Source organism: Opisthocomus hoazin, chromosome 1, assembly GCF_030867145.1.
Source record: "Opisthocomus hoazin isolate bOpiHoa1 chromosome 1, bOpiHoa1.hap1, whole genome shotgun sequence".
Lineage (NCBI taxonomy): Eukaryota > Metazoa > Chordata > Aves > Opisthocomiformes > Opisthocomidae > Opisthocomus > Opisthocomus hoazin.
The window spans coordinates 125859864-125880237 of record NC_134414.1 but is presented as its reverse complement, the minus strand read 5'-3'; the positions used below and the strand labels follow the sequence as shown (position 1 = coordinate 125880237).

At 39.6% G+C, this 20374-nt stretch overlaps 1 protein-coding gene across 1 annotated transcript in view; it reads right to left on the bottom strand.

Moving 5' to 3' along the window:
* Positions 1-20374, bottom strand: part of PROS1 (protein S) — a 34044-nt gene that overhangs the window by 7710 nt on the left and 5960 nt on the right. The window contains exons 4-12 of the mRNA XM_075434949.1: positions 20064-20150; positions 16112-16234; positions 15836-15958; positions 13798-13923; positions 9120-9241; positions 6615-6733; positions 4328-4517; positions 3192-3359; positions 1665-1833 (exon numbers count right to left, since the gene is read on the bottom strand). Coding sequence (XP_075291064.1) covers positions 1665-1833; positions 3192-3359; positions 4328-4517; positions 6615-6733; positions 9120-9241; positions 13798-13923; positions 15836-15958; positions 16112-16234; positions 20064-20150 — 1227 coding nt within the window. The remainder of the gene's footprint in view (positions 1-1664; positions 1834-3191; positions 3360-4327; positions 4518-6614; positions 6734-9119; positions 9242-13797; positions 13924-15835; positions 15959-16111; positions 16235-20063; positions 20151-20374) is intronic.

Genomic DNA, 20374 nt, shown 5'->3' with positions numbered 1-20374 from the left:
CGTGGATGTTGTCTACCTTGACTTCAGCAAGGCTTTCGACACAGTCTCCCATGATATCCTCCTAGGGAAGCTGAGGAAGTGTGGGCTGGATGAGTGGTCGGTGAAGTGGATAGAGAACTGGCTGAACGGCAGAACTCAGAGGGTTGTCATCAGCGGCGCTGAGTCTAGTTGGAGGCTGGTGACAAGTGGTGTCCCCCAGGGGTCAGTACTGGGCCCAGTCTTGTTTAACTTCTTCATCAACGACCTGGATGAAGAGTTAGAATGTACCCTCAGCAAGTTTGCTGACGACACCAAACTGGGAGGTGTGGTAGACACACCGGAAGACTGTGCTGCCATTCAGCGTGACCTGGATAGGCTGGAAAGCTGGGCAGAGAGGAACCTGATGAGGTTCAACAAGGGCAAGTGCAGGGTCCTGCACCTGGGGAGGAACAACCTCATGCACCAGTACAGGCTTGGGGTGGACCTGCTGGAGAGCAGCTCTGCGGAGAGGGACCTGGGTGTCCTGGTGGACGACAGGTTAACCATGAGCCAGCAGTGTGCCCTGGCTGCCAAGAAAGCCAATGGGATCCTGGGGTGCATCAAGAAGAGTGTGGCCAGCAGGACGAGGGAGGTTCTCCTTCCCCTCTACACTGCCCTGGTGAGGCCTCATCTGGAGTACTGTGTCCAGTTCTGGGCTCCCCACTTCAAGGAAGATGAAGAGCTACTGGAGAGAGTCCAGCGGAGGGCTACAAGGATGGTGAGGGGACTGGAGCATCTCCCCTATGAGGAGAGGTTGAGGGAGCTGGGCTTGTTCAGCCTGAAGAAGAGAAGGCTGAGAGGGGACCTTATAAATGCCTACAAATATCTGAAGGGTGGGTGTCAGGAGGATGGGGCCAAGCTGTTTTCAGTGGTGCCCAGTGACAGGACAAGGGGCAATGGGCACAAACTGAGGCACAGGAAGTTCCGTCTGAACATGAGGAAGAACTTCTTCCCTCTGAGGGTGACGGAGCACTGGAACAGGCTGCCCAGGGAGGTTGTGGAGTCTCCTTCTCTGGAGATATTCAAGACCCGCCTGGACAAGGTCCTGTGCAGCCTGCTGTAGGTGACCCTGCTTCGGCAGGGGGGTTGGACTAGATGACCCACAGAGGTCCCTTCCAACCCCTACTATTCTGTGATTCTGTGATTCTGAGATCAGGGCTGAAGGATAGCACAGCATTTGGGATGGGGAAGAGTATAATGACAACAGGATTCGGGACGATGCTCAAGAGATGTCTCATTTTGGGCTCTCAAGCATAGGAAGTAGAATTGCATACACAAAACTATCAGTGATCCTTTTCTCCTCCCCAATCTTCTTTTTCTGCCATTAATATGATAGCTTTCTCCACTGATGAACAGGGGACAGAATTAGACCTTTGGAAACTGAATGTGTTCAATAGTGCCCATCCTTTGCAAATAAAGATTACGCTTCCTAAGCTATGCTAAAGCACTTCAGAAATTAAATGGATGACACCAACGGGATCAGAATTCTCATTCAGACAAACTGCTAACAGAAGTTATGGGAACCATTGCTGGATGCAGTGGTGTATAGCTTTAGCTTGTGCGTATCTTTTTTCTTTCTTTTAAGAATTCATCAGTTCCATCACTAGTCCAGCAAAAAACATAGGAATAGACAGGAAAATACTTACTATAGTTTATGTGAAACTTTGCCATCCCAGTGCCAGGGTAGAAGGATCCTCTCTCCACTCCTACTAAACAGTGTTTGCTTTGTTTTTCTTGAATAACTTCTTTTACACCTGAATGTCCCTGATTCATCAGGTTCCAGGCACGAATGCACCCATCTAGCCGAGGGTTAATCTGTAGAAGGATTACAGCACTATGTGTCTGCATTCAAAGTTGTTTTAAAAATGTTAATAATAAGGCATTACTTTACATATCAACTTATTTCTGAGTAGCCAGTAATAGTCTTATCAATGCTATAGGTTACAGCACTGATGCTGGGAGAAAACAAATGGCATGCATTTAGTACCTCAGGCTTCAAAAGGTATTTCTGATTAAATAACATTTCTCATTTTGATGCCAGTGATCTGTACAAAATAGATTGCTCTTTTCAGTGGTGCCCAGAGACAGGACAAGGGTCAATGGGCACAAACTGAAGCACAGGAAGTTCCATCTGAACATGAGGAAGAACTTCTTCCCTCTGAGGGTGACGGAGCACTGGAACAGGCTGCCCAGGGAGGTTGTGGAGTCTCCTTCTCTGGAGATATTCAAGACCCGCCTGGACAAGGTCCTGTGCAGCCTGCTGTAGGTGGCCCTGCTTTGGCAGGGGGGTTGGACTAGATGACGCATAGAGGTCCCTTCCAGTCCCTACCATTCTGTGATTCTGTGATTCTGTAATTTTTAAAGCTCATGCTGTCCTTTTTGTTTAGGTCAATACAGCTTTTCTGTAGCTGAAAGACAATGATCATTAGCACTGTTCCTCGTTCAAGGTTTCAACTTCTCCTTGTACCAAAGTACAAAGACATTTTTGGAATTGCTTTCTATTTGGGTAAGGGGATGTTGTTGCATTGCTTCAAACTTTTTCCCTCTGCTTCACTTCTGAGCAAAAATGAATTTTAAAAAAAAAAAGTGCAGCCTCTACTGTACGGTTACTTTTTGCCTCTCTGTTTAGACTGCCAATTAGTTTGATGGCTCCCGGACTGAGAAGCAGATAGTCGCAACGACTTGACTGTACCCATCCCCAGCATAAGACAGAGCTGTTGAGGATGGAAGACTGAAAGAATTATGTGCCTTGTCTAGCCTAGGCTATTATAAAACCTAGTAAAAATGAAAGCTCATTGTGCTGCCTGCACGGTGGATTCCATACCTATTCAGAACCTAGCAAAAGCCAGCAACAGAAACATGAATCACGCTGAAATGGTCTCGCAGCAGAAGTGGTGGTGATTTAGGCAATCTTAATGCTATATTAGAAAACAGGCTGCAGAATCCTGAAAGATTAGACTGTAATTGCCGTGTTTTTATAACTGAAACCTAACTGAAGACAGACTACAAAGCTTCATGTGTGTTTACTTTCAAAACAGTGGTTTAATAACCTGATTTTCATTTTCTAAATGGGTTCCATGCCACTCTTCCTTCCTCTGTGACTACTCAGTAAACAATACAAAAACAAGTAACAGAACAGTATTGACCAACATTGCTCTTATTATTTTAGTTACCTGTTTAACAAGAGTGTTGCCCACTTTGCGAGGTAGTCCTGCAATGTATACCTTAGTTTCCAAGAAACCTTGTGATTGTTTAAAAAGAGTTCCTGGGCTGTTGATACTCATCACAGCTTCTTTGGCTATTTTTACACTGATGCTGTGCTCTAGTTCTTCAACTGATATCTAGAATTAAATACAAATAATTATATATATACGCACACAAACATGTAGAATATTTTAAATACTCATTATTGTATGAAGCAATACTAATGTTTCTCTGAGCTTCTAACTTGTAAAATAGTTTTAATGCAGTGAACATTTACAGCATATTTAAACTTGAATCATGACAACTGTCCATGTCCATGAACACCCACAGGAGGATGATCTTCCACTGCTACCCCTGCGAAAACCCATCCAGCTGATTAGTTTGCTTTATGCGCTACAGAGTTTTCAAGAAGCTGATTTCTACAATTGCTCTAAATCTAATCCACATTTGACATACAGTTCTCCATGCCACTGCAACCTGCTGCAGAGGATTGAATCTTCAGATGGGATGTAGTCAAAAGAGGTTCAAAGCTTGCTCCCACTATTATTAGGCATCAAAGCAGAATCTTAATCTCAAGGAAGTTGTTTTGAACTGAAACAGGAGGTCTATGCAGAATCCTAGCTTCTCCTGCCCCCCTTTAAAACCAACCAACCAAAACTTAACTGATGTTAATAACTTGCTGTGATTTATAGATGATGTGAGCCAGGCCTTTCATCTTACGTATGCAAGCTTGAAGAACAAGCTGGGTTTCTGGTATAGAAAATGTAAAACTTGCTCTCTAGACAAAGTATCTAATAACTATGCAATTGACCATGCAACCACACTTTTTAATGTTCTGCTGCTTTCTTTTTCACAAGTACTAAGAATAATTCCTATGTTGTCAGCTAGTGGTAATTACCTCCTTCTCCATTGTAAATAACTGCCACAGTTTCCCAGATGTAAGGCATTCTTGCGTGTTTCTTCGTTGATTTTTAAATCTGGGATTTGAGGGCATCATTTTAAGCCTTTTTAGCAGTTGCTTAGTTTCTCCCTATTTTACTTATCAAGACAGAATGTTCGCGTAGTGGGTTAAAGGAAGGAAAGGGGAGAGGAAAACCCAGCTTACTATATGCCATAGTCCATCATTAATAGCTTTGCCTCCACTGGTGACTTTTGTTCCAAATTCATTCTTGAATTGAATTTCAATCTTCCCATCACGAAGAGCAAGCAAGATCCATGCCGTGTTGTCAAGGGATTCTGCATACAGTATAACTCCCTCTGCATCATATGTCCGGAAATCAAATTCTGCTGTAAATCTGAGTTGTGAAGAAGGAATCTTAATAAGAAGACAGGAAACATGAAATACTGTATAGCCTAGGACAACTCATTAATAGGGTAAAAAATAAAAAAAAATGTTCATAGATATTAACCTTTTGGTAACTGTCTCTGAGCAGTTGTGATATTTGTACACAATTAGTCAAACGCAGAATCTAATGTAAGTCTTGTTCGTGTGAATTCAGGAAGAAGTTTTGAGATTAACACCCTGAGCTGGGATTTGAAAAAGCCTTGGTTCAGTTCCCAAATCTGCTATGAGCTTTACATGTGAAGGATATCACTCCCCTGTGAGTAAGAAGATAGATGTAATATTCCTATTGCATTTTGTGGAGATGCAATGCAGAAAAAATACATGATCTATGATGTGCTTCAGCACAACAGGGCTGCCAAGTGTTGTCCTACAAAAATTATAACCTAGCAATTTTATTTGGTTACTGCTGCCTTTTATATGTCATTCTCTAATTTGAGGATTTGTTGTCTGGATCTTGGCAGTTGGTTGAACGTCTACATGTAGCAAAGTTATGGTTTACATTATAATACCTGTGCAGTGGAAGACAGAGAGTGCAAGTATAGCGAAAGCCAATCTTTGTCTCCTAGAACGTTTAGACTAGACAAAACAGATTAAGGATGAAAGGAGAAAACAAAGCGCTTGGAAGTTAGGATTTGCCGAAGACAACAAAAGAAACAAGTAAGGGAGCTGTAATTAAGAACTTGGGTTGCTTTCACTCTCAGTCTTGTTCTTTGTCCACTAGATGTCATTGTTGCTCATGCAGACCCACAGAGATATTATTCTGTATTTACACAGGGACTATTAAGATGGCTTCAAACATTTGCCATCATAGAAAGGTCTTCCAGGAAAGCATTCATGCCTGGTCAACTTGGAATAGGGGCAGAGGAAAAAGCTTTCAATATTTATGTCCTTCTGTAAGGTTCTGAGGCTCTGGGGATCACCAGCTCAACAGCTGGTGCTGCTGTTACTTTCAAATTGTTTGGTCAGTAAGTCAAGGAATGCTGCAATTTCAGCTGCCGCAGTGAAGAAATCCAAGAGTAATAAAGAGGTCGCTACCATCAGCAATTGTTCTGACAGCTGTAAAGGAAATCACACAGACAGCGCTCTAGACACGGTACTGTGCTCTATCTGTGTCCTTGGAACACCCTGTGAAAGGAAGCACAGTGGTGGCGGGGAAGCGTTGGCCTGGTTTTGCTTCTCAGCAGTATGTCTGTAGCATGTCACAGCTGCTACCCAGAGAAGAATTAGCAGCAATATCCAAATGAAAGCCATTCCCATATATAACTGGAAGCTGTACAGTAATTATTTTCCTGTAACATCTGAATTTTATGTTGAGAATTCTAAATGCCTTCCTGTATCTGTATCACTGCCTCTCACCTTCCTCAGCTCTTTCCTTCAGGGAAAGATTAAGCCTCTGCCATGAGGAAGCACCAATCTTTTTGCTCTCTTGTCCACAAACCAACAGGACCTACTGCCTATTAAACTTGCTGCCCTCAATCCTCTTCCTTTTTTGCCCATTCAAGTCTGGATCTCTTTGAACTGTTTCTCCAGTCCGCACACCTCTCGCTGCAACAGCACTGGTAACCAGGACTGTAATAGCTGGAAGACTTCAACTCTGTTATTCAGAGATGTGATCACATCGGAATGCCAACAGTGCACGTCTTGCTCTAGCTGTGTACTGTTTCCAGGCCGGCACACAGCTGCTGCTGCCTCCTACCTGCTCCTGGGGTATCTGGAAGAAACGTACTGATGTTTTAGTTTTGCCATGTAAGACAACTGATGTCTGTGCTGGTGAGGTGGCTCAAGGACATGGTACAACCAATAAGAGATGCTGCAAACTGACTCCAGACACATTACTCTTGCCTGCCTGCTTTCAGATGACTCTAGCTTCCTCTAAGTGCTAGTGTATGTAGGAACCTGAGTTAATTCATTCTCCATATGAAGGTATCTTAATCACTGGGGAGACGGTGATATAATTTATGCATGCACTCCTTCTAGACCATCAGAAAATTAATGGAAACAAATGTCCATAATTTCAATGCATACTTTATCAATAGCAAATGCTTACCTCGTGACATTTGGTAATTTAAACTTTAAATAAAGAACAGGTATTCCTATAAATTGCTCTGCCAGGTAAAGCAGTTCATAATTCTTTTCAAGGTTCAGTGGGATACACGCAGTAACAGACTAAAAATGGTAGAGAATAAAAAAAGCTGTTAATGCATTGTGATACTTCATGAAGCAACTCCTGCTGTTTGCTGTTAGCCTGTTTTGTTTTTTTTTTTTAAAAGCAATGGCTTACCTCTCTCTTTTCTTTTTTTCGTTTTTTTAAACTTGAATACCTATGTACAAATGAAGGGGGGTGTTTTTCTCTTTGCTTGAAATGTCCATATATTTAAGCTGCTGGAGGATAATTCACCAGGGACCTGTGACACCCACCTACTAGGGTCCTGCCAGGCTCCATTATTAAAGTTGTCTGGAATCTAAACCTGATCAGGTGTTAGAAGTGAATGGGGCCAGAGCTCTGTCTTGAGAAGATTTAATAAAAAATTAAAAACTAAAAAAAACCACGTTTTATTTTCTTTATCAGTATTGATGTACAACTACTCACAGCTGATTTCTAATACTACTAGAATCATTCACCTGGAACAAAAAGTAACAATCTACAACTGGTTTAAGTAACAGATTAACAGAAAATATTTCTGTCTGGCTGTTCCTTGAATGTATTTGTCCTGTTTGAGCTCTGGAAAGGAATGTTGATGAAATCAACACAATTCCTGCTGGAATAGCACTGAATTAATACTCTGAATTGTTAGTGGGAATATGAAGCTTTTAAGACAATATTCTCAGGAAAACTATAAAAGAAGCTCTAAATATTTGTGGCAACAGAAAGGCCTACAATATTATGTAAAACTGGGATTAATCCTAATGCTGTAGCCAAAGTCAATATGAGTAGTCAGAGTCAGGCAACTGCAGCTGCAATGAAAGGGGGAAAATGGTGCTTATTCTTTCAGGTATTCATCTATCTGAAGTTTTAAACAAAGACATTTATACGCAGGAATAACATCTATTTTATGTATAGTGCAAGTTTAAACTAGTAAAACATTCAGTAAACAAATGCCAGGTATCCATTCTAAGGCACTGTTGACTTGTCTTCTGAAACTGTGATATTATAATAGTAATATCTACAGTTATGTTTTAAAAGTAAAGCACTCTGATTTCCTTTAGGTACAGGTAACTAGGTTCCACATGTGGGGAGAGGTGGGAAGACTCTTCCAGAATGTGGTTTAAAGCACCTGTCTCATCAACTAGCAGGAGTCTAAAAGTCTCTTTGATGTAAAGTTATTCCTCAAAACACCCTTTGAATATCTTCTACATGATCGTAGTACAGTATCCTACAGAAGACAACGATCAAGAATAGGTGTGAAGGGGCTTTTCTGTTCTCAAGAGACATTGTATTTTGGTAAAATTTAACAATGTATTCACGATGTAGACGTTTCATTAAATGTATAGGTGTTCATCCTGAATTGTGTGGCTACTTCACTTCGTCTGCTAGTGTCACTTGTCTTTGGCCTGCATGTATTTTCAGCTGATTAAACTATTTGTTTTCCAATTAAAAGGCCTGAAACTAAGTTCCAGACAGAGACTTCATCACTTTTTGAACAACAGTATTGAAAATAACATGTAATGAGGCCAGAAGATGCTGTTTCTATTTCTTAAATAAGCAAAATGACATATGACTGCAAGTGTTGTTCAGATATTAAATTTCACAAAGTACAAACAAGATCTAATACATACATGCTGGAACTTGCATCAGACCTTGTTCATACAGTTTAAGCCTGATTTTGTTTTACCATGTTAGAGGTGGTTTTTTTTCTTGGCAGTTATCTGAGCTCACCTCGCATAACAAGTCCCAGCCTGCCTGAACCTTTCAAAGTATACAGAGAACCATTCACAAGAAAATCTTTGCACTGGGATTCTTCAGTTTCAAACTCCCTGCTATCAAAAAATGTAAATTTTCAACCGGAGCAAGAACAGCTGATTTTTGGCTATGAGATATTCTTCAACTGGCAAGTATTACTAAGTGCTTTTTCTTAAGTTATGGCAGATGAGAACTGTGGAAGACAAACCAGCTTTTTCAACCCAAACTGCTAAAGCACAGAGTAATTCTGAAAGAGCAAATGAAAACTTCTGTGCAGTCTAAGGAAAACCTGGGAACATATGGACAAATGGTGTATTCTGGCTTTTGAGTAAGTTGAACAGGAATTATTTGTGTGGTAGGAGAAAGCTGGGGCATATTTTGGAAGAAGCAGGGAATAAAGATGTCTGGCTATGGCAAGCTTCTCTTGACAGGATTCCTGTAAATGAGCATGCATGAACTGAATGGCATCCAAATCCCTACCAGGTCTGCTGTGTGAGCCAAACCGCAGCTCAGAGTCCCCGGCACTTTCTCAGCAATTTTAGAATCTGTTCTCAAATAGCTTCCTGTTTTCATTAATCTAAGTTATCCTGTCATCAAGAAATACCCAACTTTGTGATTTTTCACGTGGAATTTTACATAGTGCAGTTTTACCTCACAGTTCTTCATGTCCTTAGAGAGCTTAAACCCCTTCTTGCCATCGCAATAGCAGCTGTAACTTCCTGGAGAGTTTACGCAGAGTTGAGCACAAACATTTTCAGCACATTCATCAATATCTAGGAGAAATGGAAGCATACAGAAAGATTTATTCAGACTATTCGTGGCACAGGCTGAAAACTAATGAAATAATGGACAAGATGGGTTCTCTGGCATAACATGAATCCAACAGGTGACTGCTGCTCAGCTAAACTAATGCTAATGGATGACTCCTATGCAAAATTTACAATCCAGAATTACCTGCTGGGTGTGTAAGACTAGTATGATAGAGGCCTTGTGTGCAGAGCTGGGGAAAATTTGATCTGATTTGTAATGCAGTAACAAGCTGAGCTGTAAGGTGGCTGAATTACTGAAAGAGATCTCAATAAATCACTACCTTTTATGGCAGAAACGCCATTCTGGGTGAGATCCCTTCCCTATAGATATCATGACAGCTTAAAAGTATTAAGAGTATATATGGCAAGTATGTGGAGAAAGGACATACTTGTTTCACACAAAACCAAAATAATCTCAGGACAAAATACCTTTTAAAATAATCTCATAAATAATTAAGTTTCAGACAGCATCTATTTGAATAGACTGTCTTGGTTTCAGCTGGGATAGAGTTAATTTTCTTTCTGGTAGCTGGTGTAGCGCTGTGTTTTGGATTTGGGATGAAAATAATGTTGATAACATACTCATGTTTTTAGTTGTTGCTAGGCAGTCAGTCGAGGACTTTTCAGTTTTTCTTACTGCCAGATGCACGGGAAGCTGGGATGGGACATAGCCGGGACAGCTGACCCAAACTGGCCAAAGGGATATTGCATACCATATGACGTCATGCTCAGCATATAAAGGTGGAGGGAAGAAGAAGAAAGGGGGGGGACATTTGGAGTGACGGGGTTTGTCTTCCCAAGTAACCATTACGCATGATGGAGCCTTGCTGTCCTAGGGATGGCTGAACACCTGCTTGCCAATGGGAAGCAGTGAATGAATTCCTTGTTTTGCTTTGCTTGCATGTGCGGCTTTTGCTTTACCTGTTAAACTGCCTTGATCTCAGCCTACGAGTTTTCTCACTTTTACCCTTCTGATTCGCTCCACCATTCCACTGGGGGAGAGTGAGCGAGCGGCTGTCTCGGGCTTAGTTGCCGGTTGGTGTTAAACCATAATGAGATGAATCTGATTTCAGCTGTGAATAAGCTAAACCAACTAAAGGAACTTCATTTTCTATCTATTAGGCTGTACATGATATATAATTTAGAAATGAGAGGCTGTATAAAAGGCTAATGTAACTGTTGTATTTCTAATATAGAAAGAAACAAAATCTCTCCTGGATAAGAGACTCTAATGAGGGTGATTTTGGGCCTCAGATGAAAGAAACTGCAATACTTGCTTTAAAACAAATGGGCCTTCTGGTGGGAATAAACAATTTTGTACTAAAGCATTTCAAAAATCTCATTTATACCATGCTAGGTTTTTTTTTAGATCAAAATACTTTTTTTCTGTTGCTTGGGGGAGGAGAGCAGAAAAGAGAGGAAAAAAAAAAACAACAAAACCCAAACCTTACTGGAGGAATGTTGTAGTTACTTTGTAGGGACCATTCATAATCTCCTTCCAAAACAGGATACTATGTTTACCAGTTTGTGGATGCTATTCTGATTTCTACCTCTGCTGCAGTTTATGATCATGGGCAAGTTGCTTTACTGCCAAGTGCTAGCAGTTTCTACGTTATTTAAATGGCCAACAACTCATGAATAAGTTGAGAAAATTGGTCTCGTGTTTGGCTGAAGTGTTCCCTATTATTAAAATGTCTCCTCTTCCTCTCCTTTGCTGTTAGTCATCAGTGCAAGGGTCTGTGCTCAGTTACACTCCCTTGTATGTGATCTTACCAGAAGAAAAAGCTGTACGGTTCTGTACTGGAGCTAATACAACCAGAACTAAAGTTCTGCTCAAGATCCAGCCACATGCTGTCAGTTTTCCTGACGACATGGCAATCTGATGTGTGGCTGTAAAAGCTACAGGATTCAACAGTCTTCTGCTGTTGTTTGTGTATTTTCTACCTCCTTCCACTCATCTCCCATTCTACCCTCTGATCTTCAGAAGCTGGATGGCTCTTTATATAGGCTGTTCTATTTGATACCAACTTTCACGTTCGCTCTTTGCATGAACTACTGAGGACTCTTCCAAGTCACTTCTGTTAGCTCCAGAATGATTGCTTACCTCTGCTCTGTCAAGCTGAGAACCATCTCCTGCTGTGTAGCAGGCTGATGGAGTACAACAGTGAAGTTTTCATCATCCTCTGAAATACAGACATACTATGTGTGTTTGATTAACTAGTTCAGTCCCTTCTTTCAGAGAAATTGCCCTTTCAGAGAAGGAAGAAGAATATGGGGAACTTAGGTCATTCTTTAAAATATGGGTTCAGCTTGGTTTGCCTCCTTGATACTGACTGCAAGACCCCCTGTCTCACAATAAGCAGACTTACTCATTCCCACTACCCCTTTTGTGGCAAGGTGTTTGCAGTTGCAAAGGTGGCGGGAAGAAGATAATCAAACTCTGTATCTAAAATTGTATGTCTTCCATGAAACAAAGGCTGGACTGTACAGATATCTTCCACTGACATTGTATCCCAAAAGGTGGGGACGAAGAACTGTAGAAACATTCTCCTAGGAATGGGTGAGGGAAAAAAAAAACAAATGCTCTTCTATTCCACTCTAATTCTATCTGTTATCATAGAGATACTTGTACATAAATGTATGTAAAACTGATTTTTCTAGTAGGAGTAATTGAATTTGGCCACCTACATGCAATATGACAATGAAAAGCTAATGTCATTTAGTACTTCTGTAAGGTTACATTCCTGTCTGTCTGCACAATCCTGTCCTTAGACAGGATTTGGTGACTCATTTAATGTGGTTACAACAAGGTCTGGAAGCTTAGCCGTATAATCCTCCTTCTAGGAGGTAAGACTTTACTCGTTTTAATGTCCTCATCTTGCAGCCGTCTGCAATCCATGTTTCAGAAGAAAAACAATACTTAAATTCAATTTGATGCAACCCATGTATCTGCAGAAAGTACTAAGAGGAGTGAGAATTAGATTAATTACTGTGAAGTTTTTCTCGCTTCATTGCACGCAGGCACACAAAATTGTCAGTAACGTTTTAATCTCACAGTAACTGGACAAAGAGCAGACATCTGAATATGTAATCATTACCACTGTGCAAAGCTGTATCACTAGAAAGCTGCATGAAGAGCCACAGAGCAAAAGAGTCACAGCCAGCAAGAAGCTACTTTTGTGTCCTTTTGGGCAATCACTTAAAGGCAGCGTTTAAAATAAAAATCAGTCACTGCTGTATTTTTCTTAAACAGGCAATGTAGAACATTTTACTTCATAGTAAAACCGTAAGAGCTTATATATCTCTTCTACAACTGAAATTTAATTTCTGATGTGTGTACTAAACAGAAACTTTAACAAGTAGAGAGAAATAAAATACATTCTAGGACAATTATGCAGGTATTTTCAATACTTGAAAAAGTTATTTTATAATAGTCTGTGTATGAATGGCTTCTTGCTGCTTTACTGATAGCTATCCATACTTTTCAACTTTGCTATAATTGTTATAGAACTTCATCCTGAAATTCTTTGTTACAGATTTTCATTTCAGAAAAGAATACTCCTGAGGAAAGCTTCTTTTGGTGCAGCTCCTTCTCTCATAGCTCCTTTTCTGGATATTTAGGAACATTTTTCATTTAAATGTGGGGTCTTCATACAAAATCTTTTATGCAGCTGTCATATTTGTCATTTCCAGCCTAGAATGGAGATCAGTTCACTCTAACACTTATTTTCTAGGATAACTACATACCCGAGGAAAGATTAGACACTTGAATGCTATTTTAAATGGAATTCAATGACCCTAGTGAAAAGCTCTTTCCAACATCTGAGATCTAAGGACATATAAAGGACAAAGACTGAGCCCCTGACCAAATAAGCACCTAAACAGCCTATCAGATGGATAAACACAAGCTTTTTAGGTTTTTGGACAACTTGATTAAGCATGGTTTTAATTTCTGACAATTGTCTATTTATAAATCTTCCCAACTGTCTTGCCCAGTTTGGAATTGCCAAATAAGTACTTTTAATTGCTTTGCTATAACTTGTCTTGGGTTAGGGGCATATATTAAACTGACTGCCATCAAATATTCCACCCCTGTAACTGTAATGATGCTTATAAACAAGGTACAAGACACTCTAGTAATGTCTGGATCCTCAATACATTGCTCCAAGTTATCTGAAAAAAACATGCTAGCTGGTTTGAGAGCTTGGACAGAAAGTCCTCTCTACAGTGGGACAGGAGAGCTCCCATGAACTGAGAAAGTTATATGGCATACAGCAGGACACAGGAGTATACTGTAAAACCCTCTTAATGGCTGGGAGCAAGTCATTGCAACTGTATAGACTACATGTAATATAGCCTGACTGAACCTCTGAAAGAACAAATAGTTGACTTATATTGTAATAAATAATATGAAGATTAATAAATACACCACTAGGTGACATGCTGGAGGGAATATAAAAAGGGAAAATAAGGGAAGATAAAAGAAAGGGAAAGTGGGGGCAGAGTGGGTAAAGACCTACCTTCACAGTTCTTCGAAGTTGAATTATACGTGTAGCCTTCTGCACATTCACATTCATATTTCCCCAGGGTGTTTTTACAGATGGCTGTCCCACAGATGTTTGGATGTAATACACATTCATTTATATCTAGAAATACGAAGAAGTTGTTATTAAAAACAAGTTGCGCTCTCGCATACCCTTTATTCCTAACCCAATCCAAAACTGTGCAGACTGAGGGAAGCTGGCAAACTGTCTCTTTCTTGCTAGATTTACCATGCTTTCATAGCAGAGTACAGCTATAGCCATACAGATTTCCACAGGTCTCTAAGAGGCACTCCTGCATGCCCTCAGTGAAAAACGAATTGTCTGCCTGCCTACCTTTCTCATTCTCTCATGTGTTCTGCGGCTAACAGGAAAAGGGACACGTGGCTAGGGAGACAACAAGAGAAACAGTCTGCATATTTTGTATAACCTAAACCAGACTGCATAATAAAATCCTATCTTAGAAAAAGACATCCAGAAAGACACGATAATCCTATCAGAGTTTCTTACACGCTATGATCGATTCATGTCACAATCATCTTTTAATTGGCTATGCTGACAGGTGTTCAAGTCCCTCACTGTCTCCCTATCCCTCAAACCATTTTAGTGTCTATGTTCTGTGTTGTTTCCAATTTTTCAATGTCATTTTCAAAATGCAGATGTGACAACTGGATGCAGTTGTCACATCTGCATATCAATCTTACTAAATGTCTTGTGGACAGGAAAATATCAGATCCCTGGCAGTACTTCAGTTCTGACTTGTATGTGCAGGGATCATTCTAGTTTTCTCTGTGGTTTTGTAGTAGTTGTGGAAATGGTGTGGCACACGGAGAACAGATTCTGCCATCGGCTTGTTAGGACTCCCAGAACATTTTTTCAAGTCAAAGCTGTCCTGAACTCAGCCTACTTTTCTACAGTTACTGTGTGTACTCCAGATTCCTAGGCGTATAATTTTGTGGTTAGATGTAATGAAACACTTAAATGCTGTTTATCAAATGACCAAACTAGTACCCTGGGTACTAAGGTATATTAGTGTATTTTTATCTTTGATTATTTTTTTAACCAACTTTTCCAGTGTCTTTCCAAGAATTACAGAGATTCTAACCAACTTGCTTGCTTGCCTTTTTTGGCAAAACAGCAATCTTCTGTTCTTCTGGAATTTCTTTGGAAATTATTCATTCACAAAAAATATATAGATTAAAGGAAGAAGTGACAGCAGGAGATGGCCCTCAAGTCTGGCCTCTTAAATTATTTTACATCATCTAAAAGTGTTGGCATAGTTCAGCAATAAAATATGATATTAAAATGCAAAGAGGTTGTATTTTTTTCTAACTATGCAGTAAGAATTGCTAATTATGTTGATATGTAGTCCTTATCTGGAATGGAATGAAGCATGTAGGTCATGGCCAATAATAACAGACACAAGCATGTATAGAAAAAACTTGTGCTGGGTGAATAAAAGACAAATCTTTCTCTCCATTAAGAGTATTTTTAGACTCATTAATAGTTTCATCTCCAATGAACTTCAAACTCCCAAAAGAGCGGCATCACTAATTAGGAGTGATTCTGCCTAAACCAGTGTTTACCAGACAGGATTTCCATGGTAACAATGTTAGCTGGTCGCACCACTCTAGATACTTGTTTCAGCATGCTTAAAGGGCGTGTGAAACTGGTTAATGACCAAAACAAGCTTTACACAGCTCTAGCAATGAAGCAGGATCTAATCTATAGCCTTTCTCTTTTTTCTTCTTCCTTTTCTTTTTTTTTGTTTTTCCTCAATTGCTTTCAACCCACCTCAGTTCCTTGGTCTGGTTCACTATATGGTTGCTTAAATTCTTGCAGTGGTGTAAAGCTGCAGGTGGAAACAGCAGCCACGTTGAAGCAGGACTGCATCTTTCAGAGGCAATGCAAGCTTCTGCTGACTTAGAGCATTTATGGAACTACTGGACTAAATTCTTTCACTAGACAGCAGGCAATGTACTGTCACGTAATGTTCTCCTTAAGTCTCACTTCCTACCTCCGCAATCCCGTTTATTTGAATGCATGAAGTAGCCATCTTCACATAAACAACGGTAGCTTCCAGGTAAATTAGAACAGCGTTGGCTACAACCTCCATTTAAGTCTTCACATTCATTTATATCTAGAAGGAAAACAAAACAAAAATCTCTGCTCAGGGAAAGGCATTCGTTGACCAACTGTGTGAGTATACTTAAAGATCTGATACTATTCAGTAATCGTAGAACTATAATTGTGTTCCTGAAAACTAACACCATAATGAGATTAGAGACTATACCTTGTTCGCATTTCTCTCCTTGCCATCCTGGTTTACAGACACATGTGTATTTGGCTTGCCCATCTATGCAATCCTTATATCCATCTTTATGGCATGGCAGAGGGCTACACTGGTTTGAAATTTCTGTGGGATGGAAATATTGGAAATACTTGTTATTCGGAGTTATTTTTCCTCAAGGATCAGTTTAGTCTTTATTCTTCTCTTCCCACAGGTACCTTTCACCTTTAATGAAACAGAAAGGGCTTGATGCATACCATCACATACCCTATAACCATCTTGCTGCTGATTCTGTCAGCAAGAATTTGCAAGTGACTGAGAAAAAAAACAAAGCCACCAGTATTTTTTCTTTGTCAGAAAGAGAACAGCTAGAAAACAAATGACTCACTAAGCCATGTTAATCCCTGCAAGATGTGACTAAACACAGACTTGATACTATTTTCATTACAAGCACGTATTTCACTTTTTAAAGAACAGTGCTCTGCTCCATCATATTACCACAAATTTCATTAGAAATACCAAAGTTTCAAGAATACCAAGACTTCAAGATTACAGAGATCAGTTTCTCTGTTCAAAGAGGGTCACATTTACAGAGAAACTAACACCTCAGGTTGCCTTGGCTGTCCAGGTCCTGTAGGTAGACTGGATGCATCAGTGTCTAATACTGTCATACTGTAGCTTTTACAAATATTTAATTCAATGACAAATAAATTTGCATTGTGAAGAGCGACTGAAGACACTTTATACATGCTGGCAAGACCTCAGAAAACAAGGCTCAAAATAGATAGACTGGGGCAGAGAACACAAATTCACTACCTTTTTTGCTCTAACCAAAATACATAAAGTTCTTTTAAATTCTCCCACCATTTTCATAATTTTATATCAGCATACCACATAAGGCATCATTCTATTTGCGTCTTGTGAATATGCTGGTAGCTTTATGGATTATTTTTCTGCAGGCCTTCAAACACTAAAAAGTTACATTTTTCTACTTTAACATTCTTGCAAAGCTCTGGAGTGTAATTCTGATGCATGGTGGGTTTTTTTTTTTTTTAAAAAAAAAAAGTAGCGTCCTAAAAGAACAGATAGCAGAATGAAAAGCAGAAAGGATTTTGTGATGTACAGATTCCAAAAGGTGGAATGAAAGGCAACGTTCCTGCAGACCAAAACTTGCTATGATTCTGTACCTAAGGCCTCAGCGGATTTCTTAACCGTTTCTTATTTCACTCAAAAGAACTAAAGAACTGAGCCCCATTAAAAGTTTAGCCTTCTGTGACTAAGAAAGCTTAGCAAAATCTGTGTTAGTATATTTGTCAATTAAATCTACTTCTAATTAAATTCTTCTTCAAGTAAATCCAAAAGCCCAAAGGCCAGCCAAGCTCCAAAACTACAGAGCACCTCTAGAACAGGTGCTGCATGTCATGTAATATTTATATTGCAGATCAAAGGACTCCAGTTGCAGATGAAGACTGACAGAAGAAATTGCACAGATGAAATAGAAGGAATGGGGTTTACGTATGGATCCTTCACAGCAATTTCCAAATCTAACTTCGAGAACTCTCTACCTTTTTTTTCTGTTTTTTGATAATTTACTGCTTTTGTAGGTCCAGGAACAAGTGTGGTATAAGCTTGGTACGAGCAAGGTATTTCATAAAAGATGTACGTGGAGTTACCCTCAGAGTGTGCAACTGGGGAACAAACGACTAAATGTTTCTGAGCAAAAGGCAGTGATGACTTGTGAGCGTCTGAACTGAGAAAAGATGGATTGGGTTGGCAGTGTGAAACACGAGTATATGGAACAAGGTGAATTAAGGATATAAATGGCAAGAAAATTGAGGAAACCAATGAATGAAAAACAGGAGAACTGGTGACATACACTAGAGGAAGAAGAAAAGACAGGATCGATAGGCATGGATGGACACAGAGGTTATGTCCACAGATAAGTAAGATGCCACTGCAGGAACAGTAACGTAGCAGCCATTTGTTCCGAAAGCTGGCTTGGTGTTCTTTTCCCAATTCAGGGTGCCTCTGACCTACTACACAGCAATGCTTTTTGATAAACACTTTTGACGGCAACTAAATGTCAGAAGATATAGTCAGCCTGCAACAGAAAGGGTGGCAAGAAATGTGTTGTGGTACCTGCATCCTCTGCCACTCAGAGCTCTGGTATCTATGAGGTATGTCATGATGAGCTGGATAGGTGTAAATGCAGGGATTTTTAAGTGTTTATCTTCAAAAGTAATTAAGTATGTAGATTTATGGGATATAGATGTTTAGAGACTTAAAGATGCAGCTTAGATACCTGCTTGGATTAGAAAAGTAAGAAAAAGGGTCTTCTATTCCTGTGAAATTTTTCCTTCTCCTTCCTAGATGGGGATTAGAAAGTCAATATATTCACATATTTTAGTAACTGTTTATCCAGAAATGCGTGTCCTTAAATATGTGTTCATTTGTGTTCTGAAATAAGTCTTTTGCACAAATATGAAAACAATGACATTATTTATCGATTCTGTTTGCATTGTTATTTTTAATTCCTTTATTTTTTTTCAGCTTGATATTGAAACTAGCTACTGTATTATTATAAACTAATTCTTATAATTAATTAATTATTTCTCATTAGGAAAATTGGAGTTTTCATTTTGACAATATCAAAACAATTTGCATCAATAAGTTCAGAAAGACAAAACTTAAAACAAAATCTGCTGATATCAGTATCACAAAATCTTTGTCTTGATGAAAACACATTTTAAAAAAATGTGACATAGTTTTAATGGGAATTTTAAATTCCACTTTCTCAGCAGTAGCTCTTTTTCAGATACACTCATAAATTTCGCTGAATATTTAAGCCTTAGAAACACTTGAAAATTTTATGCATACTCTCTTTACTTCTCCTTTATCATGGTGACTGACCAATACTAACAGTTTATTTAATTTGATTTTATAATGTGAATCCAAATGGAGAAAAACAGTGACCATCAAGTAAACTACTATTTCTCACTGAGTAGTGCAGAAACACTGCACGTTCACACAACTCCACCAAATCCTTTCCTCCCAGGACCTCTAATGAGCGAGAAAGAGTGATATGAATGGGAGAACCTTTTAGTTTGTGACAGCAGTCACGTTGGCCAAGTGATCTGGAAAATATGTTCATCCATGACCATGTGCAGTGTAATTACTAAGGATTTTTTTGCCATCCGTTGCTTTCAATGGTAAAAACAGCGTCAGGTGTTTTAGGACAAGTATCCCTATTCAAACCAATTCAAAGCTTCTTTGATGTAACCCAGCTGTAAAGGTTTAAGAGACACGTTGCAGTTGTGACAAGCAGGAAATACGGTATGCTTCCTGTGAATTTACTAGAAAAAACACAATTCACACTGGACTTACAAAATATTTAAGCAACGTCACAAGTTTCATGCTTTGTGATCTTCTTGTGTCTGGAGTCAACGGCTATGTCTTCCAGCTAACACTTGAATTTTTCAGCTGGTAATGTTACCCACTTCATGAAGGGCTACAGTGTAACTATGGGCCAGAGTGGCACAAAGGAGAATTAACCAGATGTTCTCTTCCTTTATCTGACAGAACAGAACATGCTAGATGTAAAGAGTCAGGCATAACTATTAAAGACATGGTAGAGTACAAAGGACACACTAGGGAACGTTGGTGAGTTGGTGTAGGACATGCTTCTATGTTTCTGGAATAATTCTGCCTTCCATTTTGCAGTTAATTATGTTTCTTTTCCAGCATGCTTTATAAACAGTCACTTGCATTGCTTGCTCTGAAAATGCTCTGTCTCATCTAATATTTTTTGTCAATTTCTGTTCCAGATTATTGAGTTTGCCTGAGTTAAATAGAGATTTCTCTCTATTTTTTGCCTATGTGAACTGCTTTTGAGACATGTACGTGTGTGTTCTTAGATCTGAGTGCATTAGGTGAAGTATTTAACAGCAGCACTTACCATTGACACAAGCCCTCAGGTCAGCTGGAGAATCTGGAGTAACTGCAGTAACCCTGAAAACCCCTGCTCGATAGGAGGCAAGGCAGCCTGCAAATGCAAACCAACACAACCTGCTTGTGATACAAACACTCATTTAGACTGAAATTACAACAGCTTATGCATGGAATCTTCAAAGAGCCTGTTCTCACAGCTTGAATTCAAAAACTTGTCTGGGCATATTAAGGACAGCTGATCACAGACCAACCTTCTGAATGCCTCTGCTAGGATCTAAGCACACAGAACAGCCTAGGAGCTACGATGCATTATAATCA